We start from the raw sequence: 23095 nt of genomic DNA on the forward strand, positions 1-23095 counted from the left end.
AAAAAAACATTCTGCAAAGAATAGTATTTGTTCTTGAATGAACAAATTGTACTGCTTTCCTTATCAAATATTCCTGTGTCAAAAGACAAATTGTATGCAATTAATCAGATTTAATTGACATGGGTAATAAGTTCAGTGTGGTTGAAATGCCTGTGGATTTCTGATAAAGTGCCATATAATAGGTTTGCTAGCAAGTGTGAAGACCTTGGAATAAAAGGAGCAGTGTGGATAGGAAATGTGCCTGAGGATAGAAAACAGAGTCAAGGTGAACAAAAATTTTCAAAGTCTGTGTTGGTTCCAAGAAATCAATGCTGGGAGGGCTGTTTTCCCTGATGCATAATTTGGACATGGATAAGTTTTAAGATAGGAAGACAACACAAAACATGGTAAACCTATAAACAGTGAGATGTATAATGATGGACTTCAAGCTGATGGACAAAATGAAACTTAGCACAGAAAATTGTGCTGGTACATCCATTTTGGTCGGAAAAAAATGAGAAGAGCAAAATAAATAAAATGCAGTTCTCAAGAAAGTGCAGAGACAGATCTATAGGAAAAGATGTGTGAAACTTTGAAGATTCAAGGCAGGTTGGTTACCCGATTAATGTAGAATACAAAATGAGAAAGTTGTGAGTTTTCATAAAAATATTTATTATCCTAAAGTGAAGTATTGTGTCTAATACGGAGCTGAGAAGATTAAGGTGAGATATTGCAGAAGTGTTCAAAGTACAGGTCCAGAAGAGAGAGAAACTGTTCTCAGAGAATGCAGGTTTAAAGTGAACACAGGTATAAAGAACCAAAGGCAACATGAAAAAAATGTTTACAAAGCAAGTAGCTTGTATTTGAAAATGACTGAAAGGTTGATCGAACCAGGTTCATTCATGAGTGTGAAAGGGAGTTGGATAAGAATGAAAAAAATCTCATGGAATGTGAAAACTTGGCTCTTTGTTTGGCACTTTCCATACAAATTCAGTTCTTATAATAAAGTTGAAAATTTTTTTTTTTCTCCATGTTATTTTCAAATCATTAACAATTATTAATGATTTCATGAGAAAATATCAAAGCCACAAGAGATTTATGTTGATGCAGATAAAGAATTTCCACAATGTCTTTGTACCTGCCATCTCACCATATAAACAATAAGATTTTTGTCATGCACTTGTGAATACAAAAAGATTTTTATTTTAAAGAACTACTTTGGTAGATTATTAGTCTTTGCTAAAATATACTTGTTCCACTTTTGCTAAACCAATATTAAAAGTTCCTTTCATGGTCTGTCATTTTCCCAAATTTAATTAATGTGCTTTTGCTAAGCCTTTCTTATGCCTGTAATTACCTGTCTATCCTCAGTTGGCAAGTTGTCCTCAGTACATCAACCACACCAGCGTACTTCAGCTCTCTGTAACAGATGCTGGTGGCAATGAAACAACCTGTCCTCCCAATGCCTGCACTGCAATACAATAACAAGTACACCAATTAAATAATTCATTCCGTATAAAGTAATAAGATTTTGTACCACACATCTGGGGTAAACTCAAGTTCGGTTAAGAATATCTCCTTCTTCTGGAATCCAGTTGAGGAAATCATTCCAGCTATTATTTTAATTGGGGGGGGTGGGGGGAACTGGGTGGAGAGCCATACCAAAAAAGTCTAGATTATCCTGAACAAGTAAAGATGAGCAAATCAGGAGTGGAGATTAAATGACTTTGCCTATAAATGTTTAAACACTGCAGGTTAAAGAGCTGGAGTTCTAAAAGGTAAAATGGGAAACATTGAGTTGGGAAATGTACAGTGAGGTTCCATCTCTGAAATAGTGTAAGTTCTTTGCCCTACCTGCAATGGACTATAACTGGTCCACTATTGTCCTTCTTTGCTTGCATTCTAGCTTCTTCCACTTCCTGGACCAGTTGTAAAAGTGGCCGTGCATTGTCTGGTGTCTTCTGATCAGGCCATGATGTGTACCAGTAGTGTTTTAAATGTCGTTCCTCAAAACCATCCTAAAACCAGAAAAATGTAGAGTGAAAACTAGTGTGGGGGTAGTTTAGTAGATCTGTATATAGGATGTGATAAATGAAAATTTTGTTTCCAAATGGTTGAGTGTCAACCTTCTTATTTGGGGATATATTTGTATTTGAGAGAGAACGTAAAAACTGGAAAATAAAAGTGAACATCCTTAAAAAAAAGTTCAGCAGCCTTGTGCCATAAATCCATTGTTATTTATTGTAATTTGTTAGAGAACTGATTCCTTGACTGCTAGATCACTCTTTAAGGCCCTTTAAACACAGGTTTAGCCATGTTGGGAGAAGTTTCAGCCTCCTCTACATCTCTCGTATATTGGTGACTTCCACCTATGTAGGAGTGGTTATGTAGCCAGAAATTGAAGATTACAACAGTAATAATATTAATACATTTTAGATTGAGCGTCTTAATTTTATAGTAATAAGGATTAGTATTACATCTTCAATAGAGCCTCACTCTCAAATCTCACAGTACTTGACAATGGGCCTTTATTTCTAGAAAGACTGTGGGCAATTTGGAGAATTCAAATGTGAATTTGAATTGATTTCAATGGAATCCAACAAGTTCTTCCATTCTTCATTGACCCCAATCTTTCCAAATTCCAATTGCTCAATCTTCTTTATGTTCAAAAATACAAACTTGCCTGATTGGCAAATCTATTTCACTTTCAACATAACGAGCCTTTAAAAATTAATCAGCTAAATTTTTACTTTTTAATGTTTGAACTCTTCCAACAGTTAACCTGCTGCCTGAATTCATAAATTTTCAAAGGTCCTATTAGTCTACCTATAATCTAATTTAAAAATCCTCTTTAAATCTGCTTCAGTTACATTTTTAAATCTTTGATTCTTGTATGAAACAATGAAAAGACAAAGGTTTTCATGGAAAAATTATTGGTTTATATTGTCAGAAATGGAAGATTACAACATTAATAATATTAATACATATTCTTCAACAATTCTTGAACCAATGGTAGAGATAAAGAAACAGTATCTCACCTTCAGGGTGATGTTTCTCAGACTATAATCGTCTGCATGTAGAACATTGTTGACAATGACTTCAATTCCTTGATAATTGGCTTGATATTCAGGCCAATACACAGTACATTTCTAAAATAATGAAACAGGAATATATTTGAAAGAAAATAATTTTGTAGGACTGCACAGAATCAGTAGGCATAGATTTAAGGTAGTATTTCAGGATTGCAAGTGATGTTATATATGTACTCTGACAATTAATCTGAAACAGAAAAGTGAGAGGAAGGAACTTTAAAGAGGTTCTGAAGGGTAATTTATTTTCCAGCGAGTGTTTTTATATCTGAAACAAAATGCCAGTAGTGGTGATGGAGTAAGATAAACTACTAAGTTTAAGAGGCATTTGAACACACACATAAGTTAGCAAATCATAGAATAATTGCAGTATAGTTCTAAGTGGGCAAATAGAATGTGTAGATTGGCAAAAGGGCCATGGATGTGATAGGCCAAAGAACCCATTTTCCGTAATGCACAACCTTCTGATTCCATATAGGCATTATCATTAAAGATGTACAATGTGCAGTTTGATAGGGAGTACCACTTATTAGATTGACTCGGGAATGGAGTGAAAGAATACATAGGTTCTTGATGACATTCCTGGAGGTCTGGATGCACAAGATATAGGCTAGGAAACTTGGGGGGGTGGGGATCAGTGTCTTGTATCTAAACTGTGTAGGAGGCCACAGTCAGGAGGACTGCTCCAAGGATACATTGTAACCACTAGTTACAGTTTGTCAGGACTTATCAATGTCCCAGCACAAAAATATATACAGTAATAATTGGACCAACACCACATTCATAGGCAAATCAAGTTATGCAACATCAGACATTTCATGCAATTGCATCCTTCACGAGCATTTCTCAGACAAACCTCCCAGCTTTTCAATCATGTCATACATCACACACAATCACAATTGCCAAAACACATCCATATTCACTATTTCTCTCTTATTCACAAGAGGAGAGTATATAACAAGTGCTAGAAGCACTGAGCCAAGGTAAAGAAAGTATACCTTTGTGATATTGTTCTTGGAGAAGGCAGTGCTGGGGCAAGTTTACACTCCAATTGAAGAACTATGGCTTGAGCCAAAGCCCTATTTCTGGAGGTCATTGGTTAAACCATCAAACCCAATTTCTTGCAAACTGCATATGGTGGGATTCAGAAATAGTGAGGTATCCTTCAATTAGATGGAGGCAAATATCAATTTCTGGTAAAAACGTCTACCTGGAATTCTCTGGTTATCACTCTTCATAATTCCTCATACATAAGAAGGATGGAAACTTGACTTGATCATGCTGAAATTAACAGTGTTTCAGGAATTTTATTCAAATTTCTACAAATCTGAATTTCCTGATAATTCTATTTTATTGGATACATTTTTGCAATGGTTGAATATTCCTAAAATATCATCAGAAGATTAAAACGTTGAAAGTTCTAATTTTAGAGTTGGAAGTATCCCAAACTTTATCTTCTCTTCAATCTGACAAGGCTTTATGGTAGAATTTTTACAATCATTTACTAATTTACTTACTCCTCAGCTATGTAAAGTATTTGAAAATTCAGTTTTCTCTGGGACCTTACCAGCAACATTTTATGAAGCATCAATTTCACTGACTCTTAAAAACGATAAATATTGACTAAATGTACTTCCACTTGGCCAATTTTTTTGAATGTAGATTTTAAGGTTCTTTCTAAGATTCTAGCCAGCAGATTGGAAAATATTCTTCCTTCTGTTGTATCTAAAGATCAGATTGGATTTATTAAAAATCAATATTTGCATTTTAATATAGGTAGATTAATGAACATTATTTATTCCCCTTTGGACATAATTCCAAAATGTGTTGCTTTTGATAGAATGGAGTGGAACCATTTATTTGAAACATTAAGGAGATTTAATTTTGGAATGGGTTTTACATCATGGATTTAATTGATCTATAGTACCTCCTAGTTATGGTTGTTACTAAGTCCTCCTCATTTAGATTGTTTAAGGAAACTAGACAGGGATTCCCCCTTAGCCCCTTGCTATTTGATCTAGCTTTAGAACCTCTGGCAATAGCCCTTAGAGACTCCTATGAGGTTCAAGGGATTGTCAGAGACATAGTAACTTATAAGGTTTCTTTGTATGCAGATGCCTTATTAATTTATATTTCAGATTGAAAAAAATCTATCCCAGTTATTGTCTGTTTCCTCAATTCAGCTCTTTCTCTGGATATAAATTAAATCTTCATAAAAGTGAACTTTTTCCAATTAATATGTAGGTTCCTGTCTACACTCAAATTCCATTTAAGATTGCTAAAGATAATTTCACACACTTGGGATTAATATTACTTAAAGATTTGTCTAAACTCAATTTTCTTCCTCTATTTGAGTATGTGAGATTCATTTTCTTTTTGGTCTCCTTTATTGTTATCTTTAATAGGTCATTAATGCAGTTAAAATTATAATATTACCTAAGTTTTTATATATCTTTCAAGTGATTCTAATTTTCATTCTGAACTCTTTTCAATATTGATTCAAAAGTTTTTTCATTCATTTGGAAGAACAAAAGCTCTAGAATTAGTAAATTTCCTTTCCAAAAATTGAAAAAAGATGGAGCAATGGTCTTACCTAAATTTAGATTTTATTATTGGATGTGTAGCGGCCTGCTAACTGGGACTCAACCTGGTACACAAAATGGCTGACAAATGCAGTGACTGCACAGACCCTGTGGGGGCCAATGACCTGTGTTCCTGGTGACCACACACACAGCGAGCAATGGCGGGAATGCCACCCAGTCAGAGATCGGCGCTGCTGTGATGTCGCTCCTGACGTCAGCAGCGAGGAGTGAATATAAGCAGAACGGCCAGTGCTTCGACTTCAACTCCTCATGTGTCTTTCCACATTTCGCAGTAGTGAGCACACTACAGGCTGCTAATATTTGGTATCTAACATTTTGGATTTTTTATTCCAGTAAATTAGATCGTCCATTACGGACTATCTATACAGCAGTATTCAGTGACCTCTTTATTGGGTGCCTCTCTCCCTTTTGGCTGTTCCAAGATCAATAGGAATATACTTAATACAATACTCAAGCATATATTGTGAATTTGATTCCAATTTTGGAATTTTTTTAATTTTAAAAAAACTTTGTCTTGTGCTCATAATTACTTTTTTGACCATCAATAATTGAGCAATCTTTTTCTATGTGGAAAATCAAAGGTATTATTTCTTTTGCAAATTTATTTAAAGAAGGTTGTTTAATGTCTTTTGAAGTGCTTGCAAGTAAATATTTACTGATTAGAAATTGCTTAAATACCATATTACTGATTTTTTTTCATTTTTATATCCACCATATTTAGTTGATAACATTTTTCTAGTACTTCATAAGATTAAAATAAAATGTTATCATGAACTATAACTTGCAAGACCCTCATCTGAGGATCTTTGGGATGATTTTTATACTGGTAAATACTTCTTCTATATGTGCCCAACATTCAATAATCCATTTGAAAGTGGTGCATCCTGTTCACACGTCCAAAGATGAATTAGTTAGTATTATTTTCTAATATTAACTCTATTTGTGACCGATGCAAATCTGAAATTGCTACATTGACACATGTTTTGGTCTTGTTCATCCTTAGAAAATTATTGGAAATAATTTTTTAATCTTTTCAATTATACTCCAGGTGGAACTATGACTCAATCCAATAATTGCTCTTTTAAGGGTTATTGACCTAGACGTAAGGAGTTTTTCTGTACCTACTCAATGGGTTGTGGCCTTCTCTACATTGTTGGCTGGAAGAGCCATCTTATTCAATGGAAAGATTGTGGACCTCTAACAGCGTTTCAATGCCTTTCTCATTGTCTTGTTTAAGCTTAGAAAAAATTAGATATCATGTATTTGATTCATTGGTAAAATTTGAAGATATAAGGTGACCTTTTATGTCTTATTTTGATTTGATGTAAATGTTTCTAATTTGATTAGATGTATTTACTCTTCCAGATGAGATATAGTTTTACCTTTGTTTTACGGTAGGAACCAAAAATAACCACAAAATATATGTAACTCTCAGGATAAGCTGATCAGCTGTTTATTGTTTTCTTATTAGAGTAGGTTAGGTGGGTTTTGTTTATACAATTGTTTTTTTTTTCATTTTCACCAATGGAGGGGGATTGCGTTTATACTGTTTGATGTTTTATATAGGTATATATCAACCAATATACAAAGATTGAAAAAGAGATTTCTTGCATACTGCATGTGGTGGGATTCCATGCGGTGTGTCAGAGGTAGAGGTATCCTTCAATTAGATGGAGACTAATATCTATTTCTGGTGCAAGCTGTCTAGCTGGAATCCTCTGGTCATCGCTTCGAGGAGTTCTTCACATTCCTCTAGCAAATCAAGATGAGAGGAGCAATTTACACCCTGCTCATATCATGGGAACCTGACTGCTGAGTGATTAAAATCGCTCATGGGACTTGACCATCAAAATATTGACTTCATTATCCTGTCAGCTACCTGCTGACTAAGCAGCATTCTGTTAAGCAGCTCCTGGTTCCTGTTGCTTTCATCTGAGGCCTGACTAACATTGAACAGTTGACTCACAGGAGCGAAAACCCAATGCTGGAGAAACTGAGCAGGTCAAACAGTGTTCTTTATATAGCAACCACACCATATTGTTTGGGTGCCCATCTACATTTTGCTCATAAGCTCAAAATTTTGGTCATGTATCTTTTCCTTTGTTACATAGAGCACTGTTTGACCTGCTGAGTATCTCCAGCATTGTGCTTTTGCTTCAATCACAGTGTCTGCAGACTCCTGTTTTACTCCAGTTGACTCATAGGAGTTGAACCTCTCGTTGCTAAGATCATTTGTTTTTTGTTATAAAGAGTGCCTACATAAATAAAAATCAAGATTCTTCTGCATATAGCATCAAATATTGTACCTCTTGCATGAGTAGACTGTCCAATGTGGTTCTGAGGCATACTGACTAGGAAGAGTCAGCCCCCAGTTGTTTGAAATTGGCCATCAGGGAAAATGTGGGTCAGGTTCATTATTCTGTGGCTTGCCAGATTTAAGATATTTTCTTGCCCTTACTGGGTAAACTAACAGATGTATAGAATTACTGGAGGAATACCAGGATGAAAGTAAAAATATTTTCTGATTATTGCAGAAAGGCTAATCTGGTAGTTTCCACCCCCACCCCCCTCCCCTGCCAACTTTTTTAAGTCAGTGTTGCTGACAGATGTCCCAGTACCTCGTTCTTCTCCTCTAGGTTTGTGATCATAACAACAATGGTTGACCTTTCCTGCCAAATCATTGTCCAGAAATCTGACACAGTGTTCACAGTTGGTCCCTGAGTAGCAATGTACACCTTTTCCTCCCCTCCATAGCCCTGTAAACAAATAACATGATTAGCTTCATACTGTTAATCATGAGAAGAACTACCAAAATATCATATGCAGTCCTTCAATTTTATAGAGTAGAACATAGCTGTTAAACCAATCAGAAGGAGGGGTGCTCAAAACCTAGCTGTCAAATCTGCACTTGATTCCTGCAGCATCTGAGTACCCAATCCAAAGTATTTCTGCATAGACCCAAGTAAAAGAGGACAACTGTCTTGTCCAGTTTTGGATTTTTTCGCACCTGCAACAATATGGAATACTGATAATGCAACTCCTGCCTTGAGTTAGGTGCACCATTTCATCGGATGCAAGGATCGACAATGAGATAGACAACAGACTCGCCAAGGCAAATAGCGCCTTTGGAAGACTACACAAAAGAGTCTGGAAAAACAACCAACTGAAAAACCTCACAAAGATTAGCGTATACAGAGCCGTTGTCATACCCACACTCCTGTTCGGCTCCAAATCATGGGTCCTCTACCGGCATCACCTACGGCTCCAAGAACGCTTCCACCAGCGTTGTCTCCGCTCCATCCTCAACATTCATTGGAGCGACTTCATCTCCAACATCGAAGAACTCGAGATGGCAGAGGCCGACAGCATCGAATCCATGGTGCTGAAGATCAAACTGCGCTGGGTAGGTCACGTCTCCAGAATGGAGGACCATCGCCTTCCCAAGATCGTGTTATATGGCGAGCTCTCCACTGGCCACTGAGACAGAGGTGCACCAAAGAAGAGGTACAAGGACTACCTAAAGAAAGCTCTTGGTGCCTGCCACATTGACCACCGCCAGTGAGCTGATATCGTCTCCAACCGTGCATCTTGGCACCTCACAGTTCGGCGGGCAGCAACCTCCTTTGAAGAAGACTGCAGAGCCCACCTCACTGACAAAAGACAAAGGAGGAAAAACCCAACACCCAACCCCAACCAACCAATTTTCCCTTGCAACCGCTGCAACCGTGTCTGCCTGTCCCACATCAGACTTGTCAGCCACAAACGAGCCTGCAGCTGACGTGGACTTTACCCCTCCATAAATCTTCGTCCGCGAAGCCAAGCCAAAGAAGAGAAGACTTTGTACACAATCAAGATGAGATCAGCCAAGGAAAAGTAAGCAGTTCATTTGTGGATTCTTGTGGATACATCACTCAAAATAAATCTAGAATGACAATGTTGTGTTTTGAACACAGTCAGTAAAGGACAGCTGCACTGCCCATCCATTTCAACTTTCATTGACGACAGGAGTAAACTGATGCAGAGCAGAAATGAGGAATGAATTCTTTTTATAGTTCACTTCTTCATTCATCTCACAGGGAGTGCCTTAAATTGGATCATTTTAGAACCTCCACATTTTAGTCTTCCATATGCCTGCCTGTCACCTTTACATCAGAACACAACTGGTCTGATCAGGCATATTTCAAGATTAGGTATCCCAGTATAATACTTGGCCTAGAGTTAGATTATTAAATCCTACAAATTGTGTAATTCCTGCGCTACTGCTTTGCATTCTTGGTGCTGTATGTCATACCCCGAGGATCTTTGACTGCTTCATCCATGACATCACTAAAATTCCCAATTCAATTACCTGCTAATCCGCTGCTGAAACGTTCCTCCATCTATTTACAGCCTTCACATTTGATTATTCCAGCCCCCACATCTGGTAAATTTCTGTGTTTCACTTTGTGAAGCAGACTTCATCTAAATCGCTGCCTCCCATATTCTAATGCACCAACTTCTTCATCCATTATCCCTCTGTTAGGTGACCATATAGTTTGCTCCTGTTAGTTTTCAAGTTCTTGCACTTCATTTCGGTAATCTCATCCAGCCTTATAACTTCTGATGTATCCAGCATGCCTGTTGATAATCTCCATTTGAATCACCTCACCATGAAGATAAATGCCTGATCATGAAGCTCTGGAATTCCATCCATCAATTTCTCTGCCTTCCTATAAGTTGTTCTTTAACTAAGCCACAATGTCCCACATTGGCTTTTCAATAACACAATTTTAATAAGCCTTTTGGCAATTTAATGCAAATGCTAATGTTGCAGCATAAGTAAGAATTTTAGAAATTCACAATAGGATATCCTTCTCTTGCTCAACATTCCAGAACATGGGCAGCAAATAGTTCATAGCCATAGCAAACAATCACAATTATTATCAGATTAGATGCTATTTATTGTTACGTAATAAAACAAATGTCATATTTCACAAAACTGCCTTTAATTTGCCATAATGCAGACCAAGATTCATCATTATCATTGCCTGGCACCCCTTGCAGTCAAGGAAAGAGAAACAAGAGAGTCCCCTTAGAGTCATTAAGTGTCCATTGATTTGCCTTCAGCCCTCCTGCAGCTGTAAAAGACTCCAGTTCAAACTATCGGCAACCCAAGCTCAGATATTAACCTCTGATATGAAGCAGCTGCTTTCAGGGCCTAGGGCACTTTGGGAGCCCTTCTTGCCCTCAGCACTCACTCGAATCCTGGTTCCCACAAGCCCGTTTCTAGCAGCCCTCAGCTTGCTATGAATCCTTTGACCTCAAGTCACCAGCAGCCCACAGCCTGTTTGGGTTCCTTGTCCGCAAGCCACAAATTGCTTGCCACCTGTGTGTGTCCTTCAGCCGTAGAGCCCCTCGCTGGTCTGCCACCATGGTCACCATCCTTGGGGGCAGTTCCTCTGCTTCTCCTTCTCAATACAGGTTGTTTTCCTTGAATCTAGTGCGCTCTGCCAGTTGGCTGCTTCCTTGGAGTATGTAACCCCTTGTGCCCACTGTTGACCCTGGAGTCACTGGTTTTAAATAAAACACCATTGGCTCCTTTAACAGGACATTTAAATGGCGTTTAAAGTGGCAGGACCCTTTGAGGAAGTGCTGCTACTCTCCATGGTTTCACACCAGTGGCAGTGCTGCCATTACAGCAGCTCTAGCAATGTCGCTATTTTCTAGTGGCGAATTCTGCCCTTTGCATGTTGAATGCATAGGAAATCCACAGTAACAAGCTAATTGGAGTAACAGTAGTTTAATTATTTAAATGTTATTTTGATGATTTAGCCAAGATATCCCCTTGAAGCTGTAACTCCAGATGTTGCACTTACCCGAATGTAGTTAGCATTAATGTATGAGCTAAGTGGATCCTCTGGTGATTTAATGGTAAGGCACACCCTGCTATGGGGATCTGAAAATAAAATGCCAAAATATAAATCTCCTAAGATCATTGCATTATTAAAATAGATCTCTCCAATTTACAAACATTCATTAATCAACATTATGATGATAAAGTACAACAGAAAATTATTTCCTGAATAAAGTTGCCAGGTTGCTTCAAAACATAGGATCAAATATAATGTTATCTATTATGTACTTGAAAAATGTTGGAACTTATTATTGAATAACTAATCTCAATACTATATTCTGACTCTCTGTGTACCTTTATGCCTAGACATCTTTCTATCTGAAATATGTTCAGCAACAACCTCTATAACCATCTATCGGAGAGAATTGCACCACTTCACCATTCTCTGTGTGAAGACTCATCTCATTTTTAACAATCTTCTCCTGCATTCTGAAACTTCCACTCATGCTTTTTTTAAAGACCCCTGTGGTAAATGGAAACATGCTCCTGACATCTGGCCTAACAAGACTTTGTGTTTCATTGAGACCTTATCTTATTCTTCTAAACTCAAGTGAATATAGGTCTAGTCAATCTACTCTTTACTTATACAGCCCCACCAATAAAGGAATCAATTGGGAGAACTTTTGTTGCATTCCCTCTATGCCAAGTCTATTCTTCCCTCAGTTATTGGTCTCTAGATACAATATTCTAGAAGTGGTCTTGACAAAACTCTGTATATTTGCAGCAAGACATCTTTGCTGTTGTACTCAAAACCTTTTCCAATGAAGGCCAATTTAACATATGCCTTCTTCACTGTCTGCATGTTTGCTTTCTGTGACTAGTGTACAAGGCATTCAATATTGGGAGGGAACTGGAGCACTGAACTAAAGACTGTGGCCATTGGGAGAACTCTACACGGACAACACACAAGGTCAGGATCAGATTGAGTCCCCGAAGCTGTGAAGTGCCACCATGCCATGGGTACATTAAAATCGTGCTCCATGAAGGATTAAGAGGCACCAGTCATTAGTACATATTAAGAGTAAGTTGTTCTTGATACCTTGTGCACCATCTAAAACTAACTGGTGCCAATTCATGCCATTCTAAAGAAAATTATCACCAAATGCAGTTATTGCCAGAAGTCAGTGGCTAAGTAAGAGGAGTGCTGGGCTGTACTGTAAAGAGAACAGGCAACCTACTTCACTAATGCTGACCTTGGGATTCTTGTCAGAGAGGTGGATAACAGGAAGGTTGTCCCTGCACACTCAGCAACACATTAAAAGGTCAAATGTGGTGGTGGCCAAGGCCAAAAGTAATGGACTGGTCCCCCTGCTGGATGAAGTTAAATGACTTATGTGCTTGGTTAAGATCAGTAGAAAGAACAACAAATCCTACTTACTGTTGTAGTACTTAAACCATATAACCATTTCAGCAAGGAAACAGGCAAATTTGACCCTTCTAGTCCGCACTGATCCAAGTACTCTCCTCTAATCCCACTTACCAGCACTCTGCCCATATCCCTCCCATCCATATACTTATCCAACTCTTTCTTAAATGACAAAATTGACCCTGCCTCCTCCACTTTTCCCGGAAGCCTATTCCACACAGTAACCACTCTGAGTAAAGAAGTTCCCCCTCATGTTACTCCTAAACCTTTGCCTGTCAACTCTCAACCCATGATCTCTTGTATCCATCTCTCCTACTCTCAATGGGAAAAGCCTTTCCACATCAACTCTATCTATCCCTCTCTGTTCTCGCTCACACTTTTTGCTCAGTCACTTCCAGCTATTCACTTGTGGAACTTGTATGTAGGCATTAACCCCTCTGTAGGGCCACACAGATCAGATATTTGTCAACAGCAAAGTAATACTACTCTCACGGGAACTGGAATGAATTTAAACTGAGACAAAAATTAGCTGCATCCTTTGTAACAATCCATTTCCTGCAGCTAAGATTGCCCTGAGCAATTTGCTGAGCTTGACCCTGTGGCTAAGTGGACAATGATGTATAAAAAGTACTCCCTATTGGAGTACACACTCCAATATTATATAATATAATAGTATATTAGAATGGTTCAAGTGCAGTGCATATCTCCACTGCTTAGACCTGTTTTCTTGTGTGTTAATTACATTTATGGAATTACAAGAGGATTGATGCTACCCTGTTTGGTTCAGTCATATGAGTATGATGTGCAAAGGATTGATTGAATGAAAGTCTCTTCATGTGATCTGAGCTTTGATTGCATTTGATTTTAAGATGACATTTAATCTGTGGTATTTAAAATAAAATGTGATTAAAAGGAATTTGAATTTTGAAGCCAATACTTCTTAGATGGTGAGAAACTAAAACATGGTGTAGAGTGAAGGAATTAAATCAATATTTAATATGTAGACACATTAAACAAAATGTAGCCTGTTGGCCTTTATTAAAATAGCATATCATAAATGAAAACATTTTGCTACAGCTTGGAACAACTTCAGGAAAACCATTAATGGATATGAATAAGGGATTGTTGTGTGAGAGAAAGTTGATTAGTATTGGACTATCCTTTGAAGTTTGGTTAAAATGAAGAGTGATCTCATTTTGGTATGAAATGATGGGGTAAATGTTTGAAGTCCACTTCCTCATGCTGAGCTGCCTAGAACTTGTTTTTATCCGAGTCACCCATTCAAGTTGAGGGATCTCTTTATAATCCAAGTTCACGTTCATGTTTTTTTAAATTATGGAAAATTTATGGCACTGAAGTGATCCCATCATACCTGCCCTGATTGAAAAGAACCTTTCCAGCCTAATCTCACCCTCTGACCAAATGTGATGAAGGCTTCTACCTTATAACCTCTGTAGACTATGTGCTCTAAATAGTTATAACCTATGAGTTAAAACACATTTTATCATCTGTCCATGCATCTTTCTAATTACTATATATTTAGATACAGGTACTCCCCGACTTGTGACCTATGTGACTTGTGTCCGTATTTTTAAAAATATATATATGAAAAAAATATAAAATTTGTGGTTTAATGTTGTATTTGACAAACTATAACAGGGATACAGGGCATGTAAGAGCCAAAATGTACGTACTTAACTTATTAGTTGGCATCCTGGGTCTATAGGCTGAGTGCAACCATGTTGATTCCTATACGCATACGCAAGTCTTCAGTTCGCGTATTAGAGTTTGGTTGGTGCATGTATGGTGGGTTCACATATTGGAGTTAAGGGTGTGAATTCAATATCGTCAGGGCGCTTAACTCTCGTGCATGGACTTAAATCCATTCCAAGATACGACCGATCCTTTGGTCCTGATGACAGTCGTTAGTAGGGAAGTACCTGTATACAGCACGGTAACAGGCCCTACCTACCAATGAGCCCATGTTCCCCAAATACACCAATTAACCTACAACCCCCCCCTCCCCCAAACATTTTGAAGGGTGAGAAGAAAACCCGGAAGATCTCCACCCAGTCAAGGGAAGAACATATAAACTCCTTACAGACAGCACCGGATTTGAACCTGGCAAGTGGATTGAAGTAGTTGGGAAACTATCACATTGATTAGCAGAATAGGTCTGTGAGGCCTCACTCTTCTTCTGCTTTTTTTTTTAGATTATTGTTTCATTGAAATAGATGACATTTCACCAACTAAATATTCATCTAAACGAGAAGGAGGAATTGAATTTCATATCTGGATATTTAAAACAATCAACAATCCAGGTGCAACTTCCTTCTCATCCAGATTTAGCAAGAAGGACAGTTAGTTTGCACTACAGTATCCGTTCACATGATTTCCTCTTATTTGTTGATTCCATTTCTGATCCCATCCGCTCAATGAAAGGCCAACATTTTGACATTACCATATATATATTTTGTGTAGTGATTCCTTGGTCTCTTTCTCAGACAGATGATTAAATCATTTAAAATTTTCAATGGCACTAGTGTAAATTACTTCAAGATGAACTCACTGAACTTTCTCCCATGAGGTTTAGTTGAATGCCATACCCCAGCTCCCATCATCCAAATTTCTGGCCAAACTAAAAAATCCTTTTTGAAGATGAAGAAAGATCTTCTGCAGGCCTTAATGAAGGGGTCCAGCCTGAAATATCAACCATCCTTTTTCTCCCACTGATGCTGCTTGGACCCACTGGGTTCCTCCAGCTCATCCTTGTTAGATTCCGATACCAGTATCTCCTGTGTGTCTCTTGTTTAAGTTGTTGAAGGTTCTGGTGCCAGCAAGTATGATCCCTAATAAGCTGCTTAAAAATAATGACCTCAAGCAAGAGATGAGAATTTAAGTGCAAAAACAGAACTAGATAAATTGCCACTAACATGACAGAAAGCTGAAGGCTTGTAGACATTTCATTTTACTCACTTGGTAGGATAGTCTTATAGCGATTCTTCAATCCAAAGCCTGGAATATCAAATTCCTTTGGATCAACAAAATTCATTGGTATTTCCTGAAAAGAAAGAATTTTAAAAATATCGAGTTAAAGGTGCGCTAAATGCAAAGTTCGGGGGGGAAAAACAGTCTTCGGGGAAAACACGGGACCAGAGTTTATATCCAAATCTCATTTCGCAGCCCCGAACAGAATTGGCTTCATTTCCGCATCATTAAAGTACCACATTTGGTGATATCGCAGCTCCTGCCACAGTTAAAACAATTGTGGAAACCATTAATGTTTCTAAGGCACTGGAATGTCAGGGAAATAAAGTAAAAGAAGATGCCTCAAAATGCATTTGGTGCCAAATTAACAAGAAGTTGGGCATTCTATTCAATCCCTATAGATTTACTGAAAATCATAAATGAAGAACAAAAGTAATGGGACAAAGAGAAATAATGATCTATTAGTCAAAAAAATGTTTTCCAATGGGAAAATAACACAGCAATGAGGACATTAAGCTCTTTTGTTTGTCTCTGTTCTTTAAAAGTGTTATTTAATTACTTCCACACGATGCAGTTGTAATTTCCCCACAATTTAATCCTGAATCTGTACCATCACAAATAACTCAGTCATAAAATACCTCTTTTCATTTTCTTTGCCATTCACCATGTATCTGTGATAGATTATTTTTCCACACACAGAGGAAATATGACAAGAATAAGTGATAATGTGCATAGTTTGGGCATTGAGCACAGTCTGATCTTAATTAATGATTACATACTAATCATAGACCTTAGTGCATGCAGGGTACATGTATTGTTGGCCAAGTTCTCATGTATTGAATTTAATCACTGGGAAACTGATAAAATGCAATCAATCTCCTTTGTGTTTTCATCCTGACCTCAAGTTTGTATGTTACTTACAAGGAACTCCCTCTGGAGTGTGAAGGAGTCCATGGCTCGCTCATGCAGTTTTTGTGCAGTGAGTAGGTTGGATGCTGTTTGCAAGTATTCCCTTGCCGACTGTTCCCTGGGCGACAGCACCGCTCCATCGGCGTCTTCACTTCCAGGTGTGCACATGTCAAGGGTCAGTGATACATTTGAACCTCTCCTTTGCATCAAAGAGAAAGAGAAAAAAAATCAGAGTTCACTGAAGGCATTTGATTTTCTGTCATAGATTTACAGCTGAAATCCAATATTCCAGAATGTGAAATGTGCATTAAGGATCTTGTCATCCCAGGATTCTACTTCTCTGTTATATGTTGAAATCCTTGCTTTTATGCAGCAGATTTTTTTAGATAGGTTGTCTCCCTCACCACACTCCAGTTCCTGCTGGATTGTAATTTATCGTTCTTGTGCATGCATCTTTCTGTCTACGTGAGAATTCCAGTGGGGATATAAATTAGATGCAAGCACACTTTTATTGTGTTCCTTCTGAAATCTAGTGTCCTTCCATTAAAGTTATAGATCTTTAACTTTGCCTGAACATTACAAACCTCACAAGATTTCAACCCATGCTAAAAGGTTTAGAGGCTGGAGACTAATCTACTGACACTCGATGACTGGAAGGGACTCTCTTTTCCTTTTCTTTCTCTACCTGGAAGAGGGAGGCACTTCAGGAAATTTCTGCTGATTGTGAATCTGTCTGCCTTACTGCAGGCAAAAATAATTTTGTGTAGTATGACTCGGTTTTATTACATAACAATAATTTGAAGCATGAATCTTGAATTTGAGGTTCTGTATGGTTACCTCTCACTGGAATTTCAGGGATCATCTGATCCCTGGTTGTGGGTCTTGGTGTGGCAGGAGCCAAGGCCAGGTTGGGGGCAGGGATTGGTGGGAGCTGTAATGTGATTGATGGTACAGAAGGGGCAGAGAATTATGTACAGTACATGTAGTGGTAGCTTACATCCCAAAATAGAAACCAAAATCCTTTGGGTTAAATGAGTACAACAAAGATCAGAAAAGGATGTTTCAGCCACTGTGAAAATATATTCGGTTTACCTGTACAAATTCTGTCTGATGAAGGGTGCAGGGCCGAAAAATTGATAGCCTTTTACTTCCTATGGAAATGACCTATTGAGTTTCTCCAGCACTTTTGGGTGCTGTAATAGACCCCAGCCAGCATCTTCAGGCTTTCTGGTTTACCTCAGAGAGAGAGTGATTCCTTGGTTATGCTAAAAGGGGAGGGTGAATGAAGTTTTACCTGGTGGAAGAATTCCATTGAAGATGGTAGAAATTATGGAGGATGATCAATTGAACTGAGAGAGTGAAGGAGTGAAGGGGAATTTTATCCTTCCTCTTGGTGTGAGGAGACAGGTTGAGAACAAATTTACAGAAAATGAAATGGATATTATTAACAACCATCTCAGCTATGGTGGAGAAGAACTCACAGCTACAAAAAAAGGAAAATACCCTGGAAGCATGTGTTCTCTCAATCTCTGCGACACAAAATATACTTGGTTTCAAACAATTGTTGGAAGATTGTCCGCCTTAAACCTGCATCTCTCTCTCTCTCTACTGATGCTGTCTAATCTGCACCATTTTCATATTTCCACCACCTTCAGTTATTTGCTTTTTGACTGGCATCAGAATTCTGGTCACGATCCAAAATGAATACCCACTCCATCTTTGCTAGCTATAAATACCAGTGCCAGACGCATTTGAGAAAAGAACATCTTCAAGCATAAAATTGTTTAATCCTTCGTGGTGAAACACTGCATGTCAATAGGACCACTAGCACCAGAAAAACGTCAGTGGTTGGGCCGAAATAAGCACAACCCCCCCCCCACCCCAAAAATGGCATGTCCACACCCTCTATCATTTTTAAATGGAATGTGCCCTACTGTTAATTGGAGATGGTGGCCATCTTGCTAACTGCAGAATTGTCAACTGCCATTTACTTTTGTTTACTTGTGCATCATGACCAACTTGGTCATAATTTCCATCAGTAAAGAGAACCATGATAATGTTCAAACACGTACCTCTCCTGAAGCCCCACTGGTTTTACAGCGAGTGTTGATTGATCCACCGACTCTGACACTGAATCTGTGGAGCTGTCAAGGGTCTGAACCTGGTTGTCTGCCTGTTCCTGGCCCTCGGACTGGTAGAAGACTTGGCCATCAATGTCTTCCAGATCTAGATCTTGTAGCGCTGGTTCAGAGATGTCATCTGTTTTTACCTCAGGCCACTCAGAGTAGGTGAAAGAGGGCTGCCGGCTCATTGACTGACGTCTTGCCTCTGTTGAGTACTGTCGGACAACTGCTTTAAGACAATAGAGGATCTGAGGAAAACAAAAACTGTTTTAATGAATTGTGGGGACAGATCTGTTTTAAAAGTCTTGGCACCATTTATATTTGTCAGTGTTCATACAAGTTAAGATGAAGGATGATTGCACTAGGAATTATGAACAGTTATTTTGCTCAAATAAGACAATGACCAGGTTAGTGAACAGTGTACAAGCATCTTGTGCACCTCTCCAACATTTAACATTACCCTCAAATTAAATGTCCTTATAGTATTCTGAAGGTCACTACACTAAACAAAACACAAAAGTCTGAGACGCCGTGGCCGAAGTAAAAAAAATGATGGAAAAACTCAGCAGGTAAAACAGTGGACTTAATATAGCATAGATAGAGATGCATAACCAATGTTTCAGGCTTGAGCCCTTCTTCAAGGTATGAGTAAAATGTAGGCAGACATCCAAACAAAATGGCAGAGGGGAGGGGAAAAAGGAGGATCACAGTCTCATAGGAAGGAGGTATAATGGAGAATGGAGAGAGGGCACAGCATAGGAGAAAGCATGGCTATCCATATGGTTGTCAGCTCTGCCTGCCTTTTTGTTGGCTTTGTGGAGCAATCCATGCTGCAAGTCTGCACAGGCAAGGCCTCTCAACTCTTCCTCCACAACATTGATGATTATATTGGTGCTGCTTCATGCACCCATGAGCTCATCAACCTTATTAATTTTGCTACTAAATTTTACCTGACCTCAAATTCACTTGGTCCATCTTCGTCAACACGCTCCCCTTTCTTTTTTTAATTTTTTTAAAAATTTTTCACGCTATGAACCATATTTACCAAAATGCACACAAACATTTCCCTCTTGAATATACAGTGTCATTTTCTCCCCTTTTTCCCCCATCCCTTCCCTCCCTCCTTCCCACCCACCCCCCTCCAAACCCATTAAACGTTCAACATATACAATACAATAAACCCATTAAACAATGTCATCACACAATGAAAATAAACAAGAAAATTGTGTCATCTACTTTTACACATTGGGTCAGTTCATTTCGTCTTCTTCTCATTCTATCATTTTAGGGGGTGGAGATCTGTGATAGGCCCTCTCTGTTGTGTTCCATGAATACATTTATTAATTTCTATGTACCATTGCTGTACTCTCAGGGTCTCTTCTGATTTCCAGGTTGACATACAAAAGATTTATCATGATAGCCTTAGCTGTGCACTCCCCTTTCTTGATCCCTCAACAACAGAAACAGGAATCTCCTTGTCCACACCTACCAATGCACCATGCTCTGCATCCAACACATTATCCTCCATAATTTCTGACAACTACAATGTGATCCCACCACCAGACACATCTTCCCCTCTCCTCCCTGTCTTCTGCAGGGTCTGCTCCCTCTGTGACTGCCTCATCCACTCAGGTCTTCCCATTAATTTCCCCCTTGGCACCTTCCCCTGTGGCTACAGGAAGTGCCACACTTGTTGCTAAACCTCCTCCCTCACCACCATTTGGGGCCCTAAGCAGTCCTTCCAAGTGAAGTAACATCTCATTTGTGAATCTGTGGAAGTCATCTACTGCATCCAGTGCTCCCTTTGTGGCTTTCTCTACATCAGAGAGACTGGTCACAAATTGAGAGATCACTTTGCTGAGAACCTTCACTCAGTCCATATCAACCATTTCAATTCTGCACCCCACTCCTGCACTGACATGTCTAATATCTGTCCATGGCCTCATGTACTGTCAAACCAAGGCCACCTGTAAATGGAGGAGTAACTCCTGATTTTCCTTCTGGACACTCTCCAAACAGATGTAATTAGCATCGGATTCTCCAGTTTCAGCTCGCCTGCTCCACTTTCTCCATCTCTTCCCAATCCCTCTTGTCTTCTTTCCTCCAGCTCTCCATTCTCTCCCCTCTTCTTTTATGGAGCCACCCCACCCCCCCACCCCTCATCCCTGTTGCTGGTGAGCCCTCGGTCCGGCCTGTAGAACTGTGCTCCTCCCACTCCCTATCTTGTTGGGCGCCTGCCTGGACTTTGCTCATACTTTGATGAAGGGCTCAAGCCTGAAATGTTGGTTATGCGTCTTTATCTTTGCTAGATAAAGTACACTGCTTATGTGCTGAATTTCTCCAGCATTGTGTTTTTGCCACCGTGACAGAGGTGCACCAAAGAAAAGGTACAAGGACTGCCTAAAGAAATCTCTTGGTGCCTGCCACATTGACCACCGCCAGTGGGCTGATATCGCCTCAAACCGTGCATCTTGGCGCCTCACAGTTTGGCGGGCAGCAGCCTCCTTTGAAGAAGACCGCAGAGCCCACCTCACTGACAAAAGGCAAAGGAGGAAAAACCCAACACCCAACCCCAACCCACCAATTTTCCCCTGCAACCGCTGCAACCGTGTCTGCCTGTCCCGCATCGGACTTTTCAGCCACAAACGAGCCTGCAGCTGACGTGGACTTTTTACCCCCTCCATAAATCTTCGTCCGCGAAGCCAAGCCAAAGAAGAAGAAACTAACATTGATTCTGCTTTATACATACCTATAGTGATTGGACTTTTATCAAGTCTCTCTTCAGCAGAGAGAGACAACACTACAAGTTCATATGCTTCGTTTGGCCAGAATTTAAACCCAATTGCAAAACTGAAGGGTATGTCTGTGAAACTGATATTGCATCTAGCCTGAAAAATCTTAGTGTTGGTATAAGAGTGCTGATACCAGAAGAATTCTGTTCCCAGCCTGGAATATCTCTCATTGATCTTGCATTGAAAACGATCTTTTTGTGACTGTACTCAGTGCAAATAATTTCCTGAAATACATTGATAATTGTTCAGTTAGAAATGGTGTCACCGAATAATTTTACGGGAGTGTCCTGATCCCTTGCTATAGCTGGGTCTCCAGAGACCTTGTTGAAGTGTGAAATCTACTAATCTTTTGTCATATTTATGGCAGAAAATAAGAATTGCCATGCAAATAGCAGATGCAGCCTTTGAAGATATGGAGACGCTCTCAATAGAAGCTTGCAAACATAATTGTATGGTGAATATATCTGAATCTAATAAGTCATGCAGTGGAGAATATATATTTGAGAGCAGGAAGAGCAGATTTCTGTAGTTCCATACATTTTTCAATTCGGCTTTCAAAATAAATTCTGTTTTTGGTACATTTTTAAGGAAATGAGTTCTAAAAATAGCCTAATTTGAGTCAATAGTTTCTGTGCTATAACTGCAATCTTTGAATGAAAAAATATACTATGTTCTTGGTGAGCAAACCAAAATGTGAGTTACATGGAGTGTTCTAAAGAATGATTATTATGTTGGGTACTGAAGAAGGAGTGAGGAGCAGTTAAGCAGAGAGAGTGTAGGTTGAGGTAAAGTATTGCACAAGGCATGGTGGCCACTGGTGGAAGAAAAGGGAACGAAATACAAAGAGCCAGAATCTGAGAACTGGAGAGATTTTGGAGAAGTTTGAGGGAATGGGTAAAGGTGGGGCCATGAAGAGACTGAAATGGAAAGTATTTGGGATATTTAGACCTAATCCAAAACAGCTCAGACAGGATGACGGATAAAAGGAATTCAGGTAGTTTGAACCCTCTGATATTCGTTGTGGCTAATAGAACATGTTAATCTGACCAAAATTTACAAAAATATTAAATAGATTGACTGCATGGATGTGGTTTCAATATTTCCCATGACTTGGGTGACTAAAATCACATTCTCAAATAAAGGGGAGTTATTAGGACAGAGATGAAAAAAAAATATTCGCCTCAAGGATCATGAATCTTTGGAATGTTTCTCCTAAGAGGGTTGTGGAGATTCATTTGCTAAGTATCTACAAGGCAAAGATCAATTGATATTACAGGAATCAAGGGATGTGGTTCTAAGGTAAAAGATCAGCCAAATTATTACATCGAATGGCAGAACAGATAAGAGGGACTT

At 38.9% G+C, this 23095-nt stretch overlaps 1 protein-coding gene across 1 annotated transcript in view; it reads right to left on the reverse strand.

Annotated features, from left to right (window-relative positions):
• Positions 1 to 23095, reverse strand: part of ptpn5 (protein tyrosine phosphatase non-receptor type 5) — a 37620-nt gene that overhangs the window by 2674 nt on the left and 11851 nt on the right. Inside the window, exons 4-11 of the mRNA XM_069900612.1 lie at positions 18900 to 19198; positions 16840 to 17026; positions 15907 to 15991; positions 11527 to 11606; positions 8290 to 8427; positions 3018 to 3128; positions 1834 to 1997; positions 1337 to 1450 (exon numbers count right to left, since the gene is read on the reverse strand). Of these exons, the coding sequence (XP_069756713.1) occupies positions 1337 to 1450; positions 1834 to 1997; positions 3018 to 3128; positions 8290 to 8427; positions 11527 to 11606; positions 15907 to 15991; positions 16840 to 17026; positions 18900 to 19198 (1178 nt within the window). The remainder of the gene's footprint in view (positions 1 to 1336; positions 1451 to 1833; positions 1998 to 3017; positions 3129 to 8289; positions 8428 to 11526; positions 11607 to 15906; positions 15992 to 16839; positions 17027 to 18899; positions 19199 to 23095) is intronic.

The sequence above is a fragment of the Narcine bancroftii genome, chromosome 1 (assembly GCF_036971445.1).
Source record: "Narcine bancroftii isolate sNarBan1 chromosome 1, sNarBan1.hap1, whole genome shotgun sequence".
Lineage (NCBI taxonomy): Eukaryota > Metazoa > Chordata > Chondrichthyes > Torpediniformes > Narcinidae > Narcine > Narcine bancroftii.